We start from the raw sequence: 15,807 nt of genomic DNA, 5'->3' as shown, positions 1-15,807 counted from the left end.
TGTAACGCTGATGTGTACAAAGCTGTGTAACTTAAAACTGAGCTCTGACGTGGCTTCTCTGTCTGGGATTGCTGTTGGTAACAGATGTAATTGGATTACTTAGACGAGTGTTGTTCTGGTTAGAACCAGATGTCTGAAGTGTACAGCTCTTCCTGTTGATTAACTTACAGTATAAGAAACGTTTAACCTATAAGAGCAAAGACTTTTTTGTGCAGCTTGGAAATGTATAGGAACATCTTCTTCCCTGGACTTGAAAAACAATCCTTATCCATTTGTTTACAAAAGAGGAGAGGCAGGGACTTGGTCCGTTCCTGTGTGCCTTTTGATTGATAGCACAAGCGTGGTGATTGTTCCACATGTTCCTTCCAAGAGCTCACTGTTGGACCGTGGGTCTTTTTGCTGGATGAGGTAGGATTATGTAAGAGACAAAGTGAAGGTTTACTGTATATATGTTGTTTAGTCTGAGGATGCAGTTTCCTGGGCAATTGTTAAAAACTTGGAGTTGCTGCTCACTGTTAGGAAGGCTTTGTGCTGTGTGAAAGCAGCACATTGCCATTTTCAAACTGAAAATCCTGAACACGTTGGAAGGAGTTATCTCTAGCAAGTACGGAGTAAGCTTTTGGAGAAGCTGTAGGCTTTTGTTTGTTTACATGAGCAGATTGCCAGCCTGCTGCTTTGGGCCTCTTAGTTACTGACTTGGACTGTGATACCAATGAGATGTTCAAAAAGTTCTGGTTGCTGTATCTCTTTGCCAAGGAGAAGAGGTAGTTAAGGCAGAGTGCTCAGAGAACGTGAGAAGAAGCTTTGATGGAAACTAGGTCTACCTAGTATTTGACATGTTTTCAACAGGCCCGTTAAAGAAGGGAACGATAATTGGCTTGAAGCAGGCATTATGATGGATTTCTTTGCTTTGTATATACCAGCTGTCTTGTTACGGGAACCTCCTCAGTGCGTAATTAAATAGCAAATGTCCTGAAATAGAGCTTGTGGGTAGTATTCACTCAACCATGATTTTCATTCATCCGAAATGAAATTACAAATGTTTCATTAGTATTCAAAAAAAATTGCTTTTTTGATACTCGTTTGCCACTGATAAGAGGAGTGGCCTAAGGAGAAAGGAACAGCACACACACAGCCCTCTGTCATATGTAGTTGCTCATACTCTTGTCCATTAATGTAAAACACACGGGTTTGGTGTGGTAGGAGTGTGTCTATACACTTTTCAGGCGTTACAGGACTCGAGTCACAAAAGCATTGGGGTGTGAATTGATAATAAGGAAAGCCTGCCACAGAAATGTTATGATCTGTTTTGCAGTATTTGTAGCTGGTTGACTCATTAGGTACAGCAGGAGATTGCCGGTCCATCTCCCTGGCTCTTGTTGTGTTCTGTTGAGCTCCTGCTTCAGTATAGGATGGTAAGACTTGGATTTTGGGGCTGCTTGTGCCCTTCTATAGTGGCTGATAACAAATTCCTTGGTAGTTTTAAGGAGCTGTAGTAGTTAATGGCTAGTGATTTCAGAGCAAATAAAGGGAAAGGGGTTTTTTTTCAGAGTCATGAAACACTTCCTCTCATTGTAAGTGAGCAATAAAGCACTTAATGTGCCTTACAACATTTTAATTTTTGAAAGCATTAAATAGTGTGGGAAGTCCTTATCTATCTTATGATAGAGGTCTTTAGCAAAAATGTAACCTGGACAGAGCTTGACTAGTAGATGCAAGTTGTGTGTTGAAAAATACTTGGAGAGACCTTCGTTTTATGGTGAAGGTGAAAGACTGAAAGTCATGAGGTGTAGCTGTCCACTAGCAATCCTGTGCCCCACGATCCTTGTTTGAGCTCAGGGTATCCAAGCTTTATTTACATGGGGAGGCAGAGAGAATAGTCTCTGAGGGTGTAGGAAGGCTTAAAGTATCCTAAGTACTCTAAAAAGAATTCATTTGGAAGGCAAAGTTAAAATAAGAACTGCTTTATTTGAAAAGGAGAAGGAGGGAAGTTTCAGCAAAGTTGGAAAAACTTTCAGGTAAAAGTGTTACAGGCACAAGTCCCTGTAACCTGGCTGGCTGCTGAGGAGGCAGATGCTCCCTTTACTACTGCACTGCCTGACCTGGCACGAGAATCCCTGTCTTCACTTGATACTATGAGGCTTTGGGGCTCTTACATCTGAGTGAAGTCAGACCCTGTGTCACCACCAGTCAGGCCATACATAATCTCACTTCACTGGGGGCAAGGCCCAGCTTTTCTGCTCTTGGTGTCCTGAGCAGTTCCGCACATCACCTCTGACCTTGTGCAGTGGGTGACCATTGTCTTGCCTATCCTCTCAAGGGCTTGACTATCTTCCAAACCACTCCTGGCTTAAAGATATGCATTTCCAACTGTGTTGCGGAAAAGAAAAAATTGTGGGTAGTGGAGAAAGTGCTGTGTGTGTCATGGACTGCTCGCATTGCTGGTCACTTTTGTTTGCTTGGGGTCCTGGCTCTGTAAAATAACAGCAGCTGATCTTGACCCACTTCTCTGTATGCCAGTGGAGAAGGCCATTTCAAACTTGGTGTCACAGATGTGGGAGTGGATTATTGTAAATACCAAAAGGCATATTCCCGTGGAATCCCAAAGTTTGTCCTAAGGATCTTCAAAGTACTTTAACTTTTTAATGTAAATGTGATGTTTGCTTTCTCCAAAGGAGTGTCTGGATTGCCTGTCTGTGTGTGTATGTTTTTGTGTGGACTGTGTTTGAAGACCAATTCCCCTGTCTTGCCCAACTGCAGAGTTTCTTCCTGGCATGCAAATGAAACTTAAGATCAGGAATGAAACAGCTGATGCCTAAGTTTTAGAAAAGATCCTAAATATGATCCTTGAGAGTGAAGAATGCCTGTTAAGACTTCTTACCTTCCTGAATTGTGTACATGCTCCTCCTGTCATTTGAGAGCTTCAAGGACTTGAGCTCCAGAAGGTAATACTTGTTGCGATCTGCAGAAATGAGTGCACAAGAGGGCCTGAGCAATCCATGCACATGGCCTTTTGTACTTATGCCTAGGCAGCATATGTCTTCAAGCAGAATTGTTGGCAAGTTAGACTTGACTTTGTTTGCAGAATTATGAGATGTATAAGGAACGAGTGAGTTCTGTCTGTTCTTCTTATCAACTCTTCTGAGAACTACCTATGTTTCCAGGTCTCCTACACCCTCAACTGTAGTACTTCATAGAATCATAGGATGGTTTGGGTTGGAAGGGACCTTAAAGATCACCTAGTTCCAACGTCCCTGCCATGGGCAGGGACACCTTCCACTAGACCAGGTTGCTCAAAGCCCTGTCCAACCTGGCCTTGAACACTGCCAGGGAGGGGGCAGCCACAGCTTCTCCGGGCAACCCGTTCCAGTGCCTCACCACTCTCACAGGGAAGAACTTCTCCCTTACAGATAACGTAAATCTACCCCTTTCAGTTTAAAACCATTATCCCTTGTCCTATCACTACATGCCCTTGTAAAAAATCCCTCTCCAGCTTTCTTGTAGGCTGCCCAGAGACTTCTCTTCTCTTGGCTGAACAACCCCAACTTTCTCAGCCTGTCCTCACAGGGGAGGTGCTCCAGCCCCTGATTGTCTTTGTGGCCTCTTCTGACTTGGTCCAACAGGTCCATGTCCTCCTTATGTTGGTGCCCCCAGAGCTGGACACAGCACTGCAGGTGGGGTCTCATGAGAGCGGAGTAGAAGGGGAGAATCGCCTCCCTCAACCTGCTGGTCACACTGCTTTTCATGCAGCCCAGGATACGGTTGGCTTCCTGGGCTGTGAGTGCCCATTGCTGGCTCACAGTTTTTCACCACCAACACCCCCAAGTCCTTCACTGCAAGGCTGCTCTCAATCCACTCATTGCCTGGCCTGTATTTGTGCTTGGGATTGCCCCAACCCATGTGCAGGACCTTGCATTTGGCCTTCATGAGGTTTGCACAGGCCCACCTCTCAAGCCTGTCCAGGTCCCTCTGGATGGCACATCCCTTCCCTCCAGCGTGTCAATGGCACCACACAGCTTGCTGTCATCAGCAAACTTGCTGAGGGTGCACTCAATCCCACCGTCCATGTCGCCAACAAAGATGTTAAGCAGCTCTTGTTTCCAAGAGGGAGATACTGAAGTAGCTCTCTTCAGTAGATTCCACAGGCAGCCTTTCTGGTGGCATGCATCTTTTCTTTTGTTAAGGGGAACACTTCTAGCCTGTGTCAGTCTCCGTTTGCTGTCTTTCTTCGAAGAATCTGCTTTACTGGAGAATTAATTTTTTTCTCTTGATCTTTGCTGACTCAGTAGTTGCTGTGATTGTTAGATGTGCTTGACACTCTTAACTGTGTAAGTGAAGTCTTATGCTTTGTTGTCTTTAAAGTCCTTGTGTCTTTGTTTTGGGGGAGCACAGTAGGCAGGTAGTATACAATAGGTAATCTTCTCTAGTGATTAAACAAGATCTTGTTAAAGGAACAACAGAAACAAAAAATAACTTGAACAGCAGCTAGGCTGGAATCAAGCCGAAGGGCTTTGTTCCTGGCTCTATTGATGATAACCTGTAAACATTAGCACAATTCCTTTGGTTTTGTTCCCTGCTTGTAATATTATTTAAGCACTTAAAAGAACCGTTGTGAGCATGAAATCTCTTGATGAAGTTAATCATAGTGTACATGAATATCAAAGATTAGCTTGTTGTCTAAAATACATGGATTTGCTTATGTTCAACAGGTTGAAACTTTGAAAGAAGCTCTTAGCTTTTATTAGAAAGGCTACTCAAATTAACATGAGATGCTAATCATTCTAAATACACAATGCATTGCTGGGTACACATGTAATTGCTGTCTCACACTTCTGTAAACAGTACCACAGATTTTGATCTCTTGTGTAGAACTAATGATGGGTTCCACTCTTTGCACGTCTATGTAATCCACTTATTTAGTGTTTTGTATTGATTGTTCAAGAAAAAACTCCCAGATATAGTGGATTTTTGTTTGTTTGTTTATTTTGTTTCTTTGTTTAGTTTTTGAAGCTTTAAAGAGTGCTATGCTTTGATGGTCTTGCAGTTGCTTCCTTGAAGTCCCGGACAGGAAGTAAAGTATTTCTTTGAAGGATTCCATACTGGATATTTTCTCCATGGTTGCCCTGATGTGTGAATTGAGAGAAGGTTCCTAAATATTTATTTGTAGTTATGTAACACTTCCCATAGTCATCATCATTAACTTTCATTTTACCTGCTGTCTGTTCTTTGTATGTGTCATAACATCTAAGTAGTTACTTAAACATCCTGTACCAGGAATCTTGACCCTTCTCTTGAGTAGATGAACGAATGCTAAATAAGTAAAGTATGTATTTCTATACCTCTGTTGCACCTTTCATCTACCTATTTCAGAATGCTTTCAAATAGTAACTCGGACTCTCAGCACTTGTATAAAGGTGGCAACATAATTCACATACATATATAACAGAGGGAGGATCAAAGCTGTAAAATCACCGAACAGAGGTCATTCCAGTTGGAGTAAACTGGAACTTGCAAGTCTTAACTTTGTGTTCCCTGTCCTTATATTGCCTTATTTTATGATACGTTTCTAATTTTGGTAATCTGTCCCATAGCTTGTATGTGGTGCTGAATTATTACACCTAGGCAGGCATGTTGTTTCTAAAAGCATTCTCAGAAAGTTATGGAAACAAGATGTGAAAGCAAGTTCCTTGTCTGCTCTGACTTGCTGGGGGATAAGGCATAGGGCTGCCCACTTTGTTGGGGTTACCTAGAGCAGAGCATGTCCTCTACTCCATGATGTTACTCTGCGTGTGTAGCTTCTCAGCCGCACACTTGGCAGTGAGCTCACTCAATCCAGCCAGATTTGCCCACTCTCAGGAGTAAATCTAATGTTGAAACTTGTAAGGAGGCAGCATGTTTGCTAAGAGCCGTTCTGGGACCATCAGAAGTCCCATGATAAAGGACCTGAATGGTTGCTGGCTCATAATAGAAGTGATCGCTCACTTGGACTGCATCAGTTCAGCAGTATATGCTATATGAATTACACACAATGACTGTTTCTAAACTGATGAGTAAATGTGTTTTAAAGGGTGCCTACAGTCCTGGTCCTCCATTTTCCCAGGAAAAGGAGTATTTACTGTACCGTTTGAAAACTCCTTGCCAGCCTGCACAGGGTCCTTCCCATTGGGAGCCAGTCTGTACTAGCTGCTGTGTTGGGCAGATATCAGTTAGGAGTAGAGCTGAGGGTTGCCCTCCCTTGTTTCATTAAGGAAGCTTCCCTCTCTGGTATCTTGCATCTTCTTAAGAGTTCATCCTGTATGATTTCTAACTTACTTTCTGTAAGAGCACAAAGTCTTGTCTTGAGCGCACAGTGTTGCCTAGCAAGTCCCCTAGGCTGGAAAGGTTGCGGTAGTATTATGTTCCTCTTCTGGGAGGAGTGTGGGTTGCTGGGGTTGTTTTGGTTTTTGCTTTCTCTGAGGCTGATATGAGCAAAAATTTCAAAAGCACAGGATTTATGTCTGATTTGAACTGTATGACTGTAAAAATAAAGTATTAAGTAGTTGGAAGATGTCCAAAATGCATATTAACATGCTTTGAAAACAAATACAAAGGTTTCAGTGTTTCAGGTTTTTGTATCTTTTAAGCTCCTAAGAGTCAAAACCTTACTAACCTAGTCAGAGTTTTTGAAGCAAACTTGAATGGTTATATTGTGCATCTATAGCAATACAAGTGGTGTCTTAACTTTTGTGTCTGCCCTATAGCTTTAGTGATACAGGAACGTGAGGAAGTTCCAGTTTCAGGAACTAAAAGGAAAGAAATGACGATGCCCTACCTCTTTGTAATACATGGATTTCTTTTGCTGTTACTCTGTGTGTAGGTAATGGATTTTTAAATATATTTATATAAATGTGTGATACAGACTTATTCTACATATACATATTTATGTAAATATGCACATGTATTATACTTATTACACATTTATGTAATGGATATTTAAAAATTTATTAGAGGTCATTATATTACTGTACAGGCATTATTGTTATATGGATGGGCTCAACTTGTAGATCCTGATCTGTTAGTTCTGTCATACAACAGTGGTAAAGTTTGTCATTTAAATCTGATTAAATTGTGATTTTTAATTAATAAATCATTTTCAGTGCTGAAAGACTAACAGTGTTCTTAGATTTTCATTTGGTTGCATGCTGCAGTTGTTACGGTGGTTCAGATAAAATCATTGGTGTGCTGGTCTTCTCTGGATCTGGCTATGCTAGGACTAATATATCAAGAAAACTTCTTTTAAAAATCCCTACTTTGAGTGAAGAACAAATACTGACTTATTTGAAATGAGGGATCAAGTTTTAGGTGTAATTTTAATCTGTCAGGTATTTTTAGTCACTGCTGCTTAGCATTATACTCAATACTCAACATCTTTCTGCTTTTCTTTCTTAAATGAGGGAGGAAGAGTTGGTATCCTCAAAATGAAATGCTTTGAAAGGATTTATGACGGGAAAAGTTCTTCTAAATAGGAATGTAATGAGTGTGTTTTGCTGATCTCCTTTTCTTCATTTGAAGCAGTTATTCTACCTATTTGTACAGTACAAGCAATGGGAGAGATCATCAAAGCAGTTTTTCAGAGAATGGAATGGGTTTGCTTTCTGTAAATTGGATTCTGCAACTTACTGAAAGCATCCTTGTCTCTAACATAATACTGTCATTCTAAATATTTCAGGGTTTTTTCTAGAGATTTGAGATTAAATCCTCTCTCCATTGAACCAATGGAAAAACTTACTCTGGTCCAGATTTTTTTCATTTCTAGTCTGAAGAGAAATCTTCCAAAATACCCATATTAAAGAGAAGAGCTTATATTGTGACTCTGCTGAGGAAGAGGGGTAAGTGGAGCAGTTCAAACATGTGATAGTAGATGGAGTGGGGAGGATGGGGAGTTTATACTGACTTGTCAGCACATTTTAAATTATCACTGCTTAGTGTTCACTGAGGATCTTGCTCTTACTGTGATTGCTAACACTTAACACTTCACAGATAAGGCAAACCTTAGCTGGATATAAAGGTCACCAAAAATTAATGTCAACTACCTGTCTAATGTTTGAGTGTGATTGTTTAGGTGGACATGCACATATATTTTGGAAATTCCTCTGTTTATCAATGGCCTTTTTAAACTTCTCTTCTGATTATGTATTTGTAATTTAGTAGAAGACAATATCAATGCGTTTTTTAAAAGAAAAACTATCATCTTGGTTCCTAAATGTAGGAATCGAAATAAATTTTTCCTTGCCTGCACTCATCTTTTCTTACTGTGAGTTAATGAATGTCTAGTAAATTTATTCTGGCTAGGAAGTCCCTTTAAAGACAAGGAACCAAAGAAGATTGCCTGGACTTTTTTTTCATTCCACAGACAAGATAAGACAGTGTATCAGTAGGTGTTCTGCATCCCAACTACTAGATTCAATACAAACTGCATATAAAAAGTTAGTTAATGCAGCAGAATTACAGAAAACCAAAAATGTTAGTTCTAGAAGTTCAGTTATACTTCACTTTAGGAAGGTTTTTTTAAATTTTATTTACTTGGTAATCCACAAGAGTTGAAATATTTTGTGTTCTGAAGAGCACAGTTATTTATTTCTCCACTAAATCAAAACACAATATTCTGTATTGATTTTAGTTCTGAAATCCATCAAGAGCTATCTGCTTACAGAGTAGGACAGTCTGAACAGGCAGAAAGCATTGACATCAAAACCTCTTGACAGGCATAATCAATATTTCCAGCTGTAATGAAGATCCCCGATGCTTGGAAGAGTAAGAAATGAGTGGAAATTCTAGTTCATGTTTTATGTAGTTTATTCTGAAGTCTCTGAGGAGTTCAGCTTTGAATTTGAATTTCATTTTGTTGAGGAGTCTTCTTTTAATTTACTTGGAAGAGTCAAAAAACTGTAAAATCTGCTGTGGCAGTCAGCCCTGAAAACTTGTATGTACTTCTTTGTTCCTGTTGATTACTGAGCTTTATTAAAAGACTTTATTTTTCATATTTGCAGGCATTTTTTGTAATGCATATATGTATTAATGACAAACAGGGAAATTGAAGTGCATATTTATGCATGCACATGCATATATGTATGGATTTACATAAAAATCCACTGTATTTAAATAAAAAATGAGCTTCTCTTTCTTTCTGTGAGGAAGGAGAAAAAGAGCTGTGAGACAGGTGTCTTCTATAGTCACATCCCATCCCCCTGTCATGGTTGGTCTTGGGTTTAAAGTGGAAGATGAGAAAAAATAACTTTTTTTGAAGTTGCCTAGGAATACTGTACTGTACAGTTTGCACACACAGGCTGAGAGAAGAATTTTACTGAGGCTCGTTATTCAAAAACACAAGTGATAGAAGTGAGATTCTCTCTACCCCATTATTACCACTTTTGTACATGTGCACTGCTCAGTTTCAAGATTTTCAAGAACTGTGGGGTTTTGGCGGTTTTATTTTTTTTTTTTTAGGCTACTCAATGTTCTTATAATACTTTGGTTTTGAAATAATGTTTTTTCTATGCAAAGAATTCCTGACTGCAATTGATGCAAGTCTGCAAATTGAGCTGTAGAAATCAAGCAGAATGTCTAAAAGATGAGGAACGGTTAGGGTGAGTTTCATCTGCATTAATTCACTCATCTGCAAGTTAGAAGTCTGAGCTAGTTCTCTTCAGAGACAGTGGAAAGAAACAGATCAGATGAATCATCCTCTGCAGGTGTCTGTTTTCTCTGACTGCTTAGGAAAACTGGCTTGGAGATCTTGCTTTTTGACATGTAGTCAGCTGACATGACTACTTGCAAACCTGCAGTGACTTCTTTCAAAAAAGTTTGACTTAATTCTTTGAAATCAAATCCCTGAGAACTCTTAAGTCAGAGGAGGGGTGGAAGGAAGTTCCCCAGGCCATTGCATGCTGTCCTTGCTGTTGGATTGTCCTTTTTCCTGCTTCTTTGTTACTTCCACCCTTTCAGCCTCCACAATACGAGGTGGTATTTCTACAAGCAGTGACCTATTAAACTACACAAATGTGATTCCTCATTAGAAACCAGGGTACTTCTTACATGGATCCTCTTGGGGAGGGGAAGGAATAGTATGTCATAATGTAAATCAGGTCTATCATAAAGTACATCTGTAAAATAGATTATTTAGGGCCACTTAAGCAATCTTAATTCTGCTTTATCTGAGTTTTCTGATCTTCTCTCACTTACACACACACACACATGCATACAGAAATCTCTATATTAGAACATATATTTTTGAAAGAAGCAGACTGATACAAAACAAGGTTATCATCAGTGTCACTAATGCCTGTTCAGTTTGTTGAATTTGGAGCAGTCAGAGCCTGCAGAAATCCCTGTTGCTGGGAGTGTCTGATAGCAGTTGAGATGTTGATGGCATGTTGTGAGCTAAAACAACGTAGTTCTTTGGCAAATTTCACACTGTCAAAAGAACAAAGGAGCCAGATCTCTCAGCTTTATTCCGGACTTTAAAAAGGAGTATTCCTTAGTGAATGCATGTTTTTCATGTAGCTTGAATTGTACTATCTTTCTTTCCTTTAAATATGTCTTCTAATTCATTATTTTGGTTGGAATGCAAAATACAAATGTAATTCTGTAAGTGCTTGGAAGCAATGATGCGTTAGATCCTTACTTACAGTATTTCCTTTGTCAGAAATGAGGCTTTGAAGGTATTCATTGAAATCTTAAGGGAGCCAGAGTTTCCTCTGTATTCAATGGAAAAAAGCTCCTGCAGAGAATGAATCTGAATTCCTCTCTATTGGCTGTGCAGTGAAATGAAATACCTGATTCAAGATAATAGTGTACATGCTCCTTGACTATTTATGTTTTAAAACTTAAGAACTGTGCTTTGTTTATTGCTAAGGTTATTCCTCCTGCAAGAATCCAGTAATAATTCTGTAAACATAGTTTTCAGCCAGCCAGTTTGAATCCGGACAGTGTTAAATTGTATGATATAATCCTCTTCTGTATGGCAGACATTTACATGAAGCTTCTAACCTTTTGATTTTCTTATAGTCTGTGGTTTGAAAAATATAGCAGGGAATTATCAGGATTTATTTGTGTACTAAATGACAGGCAGTTTCTCTGCTCCTTGTATGGATGCTAATTCCAGTGCTTGTCTCTCCTTTGGAAATCAGATGCTCTTCTGTTTTGCTTAATGGATATTTTGTTTAAAAGGTTGTATGGATTCTTGATAACTAACTACAAGTCAAGGTCTGTATTTCCTCCTCCTTTTCCTGCCAAAATTGATCATTTTTCTATTGTATATCTTCCCACCCTCTTGTTTAATTATTCTTTGTGGGTTACTTACCTTTAGCTCAGGACTTTGGTCATTCACCGGATTTTTTTTTGTGTGTATTTTCAAGATCTCTTTTATAATGTGGGGAATAAGAAAACTTGTAATTGATACAGCAGGTAGCAAGGCTGATTTCTTGTGGCGTTTTCTTCTCCTTTGTGCTTTTTTCCAAGTTGGCAACAGTTACAGAAAGAGTGACACCATGTGTTAAGGTGAAGAATTTCACTTTTCTTGATTTATTTCCCATTTCTTCTTCAGTACTCTCATCCTTTACAGTATTTTTATTTTATCATCCATCAAATGTTAAGATTTTCTATATCCTTCCTTTGTCATGCTTTCTTATTTTCCATGTATACATACAGGTAAAATTTCCATGTATACATTTTACAGCTCACTAGTTTATAACTAAATGTCCTTCAAGAGAAGTTGCGGTATCTTTGACCAGTTTCTTTTACTGATAAATTTGTGTTTAGATTTTGTTCAGTAATTTAAGAAATGAAAATCTGGAAAAAACGAGTTGGTGAAAGTAGCTGGAAACCCAGAGGGGTCTCCACAGGAAAAGAAGATGAAAGGATAGTACTGTGAAGATGCTGGTTATGAGCATCTGTGGTAGACATGTAGTATGGTGCAAGGAATAGAAAGGTTGTCCTTATTTCTAGGAAAAAGAGTAAACGGTAAATAAATGAAAGGTGAAATTGAAAGGCAAAATTGAAAAACAGGATTTCTTGGAGAAAGGAAAAGGAGGCCCTTTAGGCCAATGTGTAGAACACATTGCAGTCAAGGACATAAAAATATTTAAAAGCAGTATTTTGCTGTTAGTATGGTTTTTGAGATTATTCAACATCCGGTAGGGTAAAATAGAGGCTTGCATGTGTTTAGTGTGTTACCTAGTCATGAGCACTTGAGGGGCTGAGAAGCCAAATCTGATTTCAGGATGTGTGTGCCCCAGCAATGACCCCTGCTGACACTGCAGGTGCAGCAATGTGCTGGTGGCTATGTGCATGCCGGGGAGTTGGAATTCAGCTGCTCGGTGGTGTTTTCTGCTTGAAGATCTGTTTTGTATTTCACTTGAGAAAAAGGCACTAGGCTGGGTGGAAGCACTGTAAAAGCCAAATCTGCCCAGGGCCTGTCATTTAGACCACATATGAGTCAGTGTGTGGGTGCTTTGGAGGAAGAGACAAGGAATGCTAGTAGGAAGAAAAACTTTGTTTTGTACCATTGCTAAAGAAAAGGTGCTGCGCTGAATCACAGAGGCTTGCTTGTTTGGTAATAGTAGTGTATTCTCTCTTTGCCTCCCCTCTGTTTTTGTTGGTTTGTGTAGGTTGAATTTTCTTATCCTCCCCTAAAGCCTGGAGAAGGACATGACAGCCACAGTTTACCGGAGGAATGGAAATATTTGCCGTTTCTCGCCTTACCAGATGGCGCTCACAACTATCAGGAAGGTAAGAAACCAGAGAGGAAGCTGTATGTACTACTTCTACTGCAACCTAAAGAAAAATCCTGATATCTGAACAGCTGATCAACAATTTTTTCCACTATGAGACTTCCTGTACTTCTTGTTTAAGCTGCAAAATACATTGGCCAATGGTATGTTGCTTCAGAGTTCAAAGTAGATCATAAAGGTGTACCTCCTACATCAGGAAATCAGATATCAGTTAAAGCTTAAGGGTTACATATCACCTGTGGGTAGTCCTAGCACAAAACAAGGCTACCGGCTTTCTCAGAAGTTCTTTGAAAGGGGAATAAACTCTTGAGTAAAACCTAATCCAGTTTTGAGGTAAGGGAAAAATGAAATTCTGAAATTCATCTTTGTAATGTGTGTAGTCATTATGATTTATTTTTTTCCTCCACTAATCTAGAGATTCTTAAAATGACCTACAAGTCATTCAGTGTCTGTAGACTGACATATTTTGAAAACCAGTAAATGTAGAGGACAGGAACAGGAGCTTTTGTGTATTTGACAGCAGAATGAAGATAGTGATCCCTTTGCCATGCAGTAACCAGCAAGTTCACTGCGTTTTTTTTTTTTTTTTGTTTAGTATTTGTTTAGTACTTTTGTGTTTATTTGACAGCAGTTAAGTTCATTGCCATGACTTTTATATGCATCTTCAGTTTTTTCATCTTTTTTTCTTCAGAGCAGTGAACAAGGAAGTCACTGAAAACAGCAAAATCACACAAACCCTGTAATACTACTTTTAATAAGTTGGGGTTTTTTTTTAGCTTGATATACTTAGCTTCCTAATTCTCCAGCTTCCAGAGACCTCATTTGGAAGCAAAGGAAGTCATATCAAAATAATCCCTTCCCTAGCAGTAATAAGAGTGTCTCCGACTCTGCTCTGGGTCATTATTTTTGTTCAATTTCTGTGTTGTTAAATACATAATGAGAAGTAGGCTACATTCAAAGCTAGGAAAATCATAGGCAGCTGCACTTACTTGTTCCATCCCAGTTAATGCTCCACTTTGAGCATTTTTGTTGCTGCACTAAAAGATTATCAACGTGTACTTTTTGGTAAGAAAAAAAAAAGACTTGGCAACAAAACGGATATATATATCCTTGTGTTTTGTAGGTAAGAGCACATGTGAACTTGAAACAGGCAAATATGTTTCAAATAGTTATGTTACATTTACTGTAACTTTATTAGGTATCTATTTTTTGAGTTTTAATTCCCACTGGTAGTTGTATTTTTGCAAAGAGGATGACTTGGTACAGGAAGTAGTCTTAAAGGCTTTCTGAAACCCTAGGTGATCTCCATAATATAACTAAACTTGTTCAAGCTTCGGTAGAAACTGTCCCTCTTTCTGCTGGACCTAATGCATATGGGATTGTCTCTTCTGTTCATTTTGTTGCTATGAAGCAAACAAACTAAGAGCTGGTTTCAAAACAGATTTCACGCATGTTTTGAAAGTCAGTCATAATGCCTTGTCCTTTACTTAGGATTTAACAACTTTTTTACAGTAGTAGCAAGCATGTGTGTGTATAACTCAAGCCATAAAAGCCTTTCTCTTGTCATATTTTATAGAGTTTTTTTCTTTCATGTCACACTGAGATGGTAATTATTTTGTGTGAGACTAGGATTCACAAATCCTTCTTGTTAGCATAGTGGCACTGTTGCGTGGATGTTGCATCTACCTTGGCAGTGGTAGCAGCTACTCTCTTTCAACTGTGTATTGTCCCCCTTGGTGGTTTTGGTTTTGTTTTTTTTTTTTCTCCCCCTGCCTTCATTGCATTTACCACCTTAATGGCATCACACTCCAACTGTACACCTTGCCTCATCGTGCCTTGTCTTTGCTCCTCCATACTGAATTGGGAAAGCAGCTTGCCTGTAGGTTTCAGTGGTGTTTCTCTGCTGTCAGTAGCTGCTTCTGAGAATGTGTCAGTGGGCTTATAGGAGCTTGGGCAGGCTAAACATGAAGCTGTTGTCAGAACATCCATATTAGCACAGATGGAGGTTCTTCTACAAAGGATCTTACAGTTTGGAAACTAATTTTGGTGCAGGTATAGATGACTTTTTATTTCTTTATTTTTTTAAAGTCTCAGAATATGTATGTGCTGGTATTTTCAGCAGTAAACCTTTTATAAGTATGTGATGCTGAAAATAAAAATACCGAACTCTTGTTCGTGACTTAAGAAACAGTCTTTTCTTTTTCATAGATACTGTGTTTTTCCATTTGCCACCAAGATGTGGGGATCAAACCACAGTATATGGCGTCTCTTGCTACAGGCAGATTGAAGCAAAGGTAACTTTCCAAGTTCTGAATTATATTAATGAAATAATGGGCCTGATGCATTAACTGCCCTAAAATTCAGTGGCTTGCATTACACCAACGGTCAATCTTTGTGATCAACTTACATTAAAAATCTATGAAAATGTGCATAGTAGGTATCTACAGAACTTGAGAACTATTTCTTTCCCTTATGTCAGCAGGCATATTATGATCTTTTGAAATGTTCAAGGCAATTGAAAAATATGTTTTGGTTCTTGAAAGCTAATCCAGGCATCAGCACCAAGTAGCAAGATGAAGCTGCCAGTCTCAGGTGGCCAAGTCATGTTTCTAGGAAGTAGGCCTCTTAGGTGGAAAAAGTTGAAATTTCTCCAGTGTGTGATCATGAAGAATTTTAGAATATTTCCTGGGATCTGACCGTACAAGTGTAGGGATGTTTCTCTTCATCTACTTCCTTTGCCAAAAGTACTCTTGCAGAGAAGACCAGAATATTCCCATTCATTGTAGCTGCTTACCAATACTGAACTTTTATCAGTAAAGCTGAAAAATTGATGAGCGCTACAGTGTTCACCTGATCACACTGAGGAAATGATGTACTTGATCTACTAGAATCTGCCCATATTTCAAAAGTAGTAACGGTAGTATGATCCATGCACTTAGAATTGAGAAGCTACTACAAATTTCTTTAAATATTACTCCCTTTTCCAGTGAAATGCCAATAATCTGGAATGCCCTGTGGGTTTGAATTTTAAATGAGT

At 39.1% G+C, this 15,807-nt stretch overlaps 1 protein-coding gene across 2 annotated transcripts in view; it reads left to right on the top strand.

Moving 5' to 3' along the window:
- The window catches only part of AVL9 (AVL9 cell migration associated), a 44,185-nt gene that overhangs the window by 3,683 nt on the left and 24,695 nt on the right, over positions 1 to 15,807 (top strand). For both annotated transcript variants that reach the window (XR_012627562.1, XM_074858904.1), the window contains exons 2-3: positions 12,648 to 12,768; positions 14,979 to 15,064. Coding sequence is in view for 1 of the 2 variants with exons in the window: in XM_074858904.1 (XP_074715005.1) it covers positions 12,648 to 12,768; positions 14,979 to 15,064 (207 nt within the window). In the remaining variant the exon portion in view is untranslated. The remainder of the gene's footprint in view (positions 1 to 12,647; positions 12,769 to 14,978; positions 15,065 to 15,807) is intronic.

Source organism: Strix uralensis, chromosome 1 (genome assembly GCF_047716275.1).
Source record: "Strix uralensis isolate ZFMK-TIS-50842 chromosome 1, bStrUra1, whole genome shotgun sequence".
Lineage (NCBI taxonomy): Eukaryota > Metazoa > Chordata > Aves > Strigiformes > Strigidae > Strix > Strix uralensis.
Note: the sequence above shows the minus strand (reverse complement) of the source record. Positions and strands in the feature narration are given on the sequence as shown.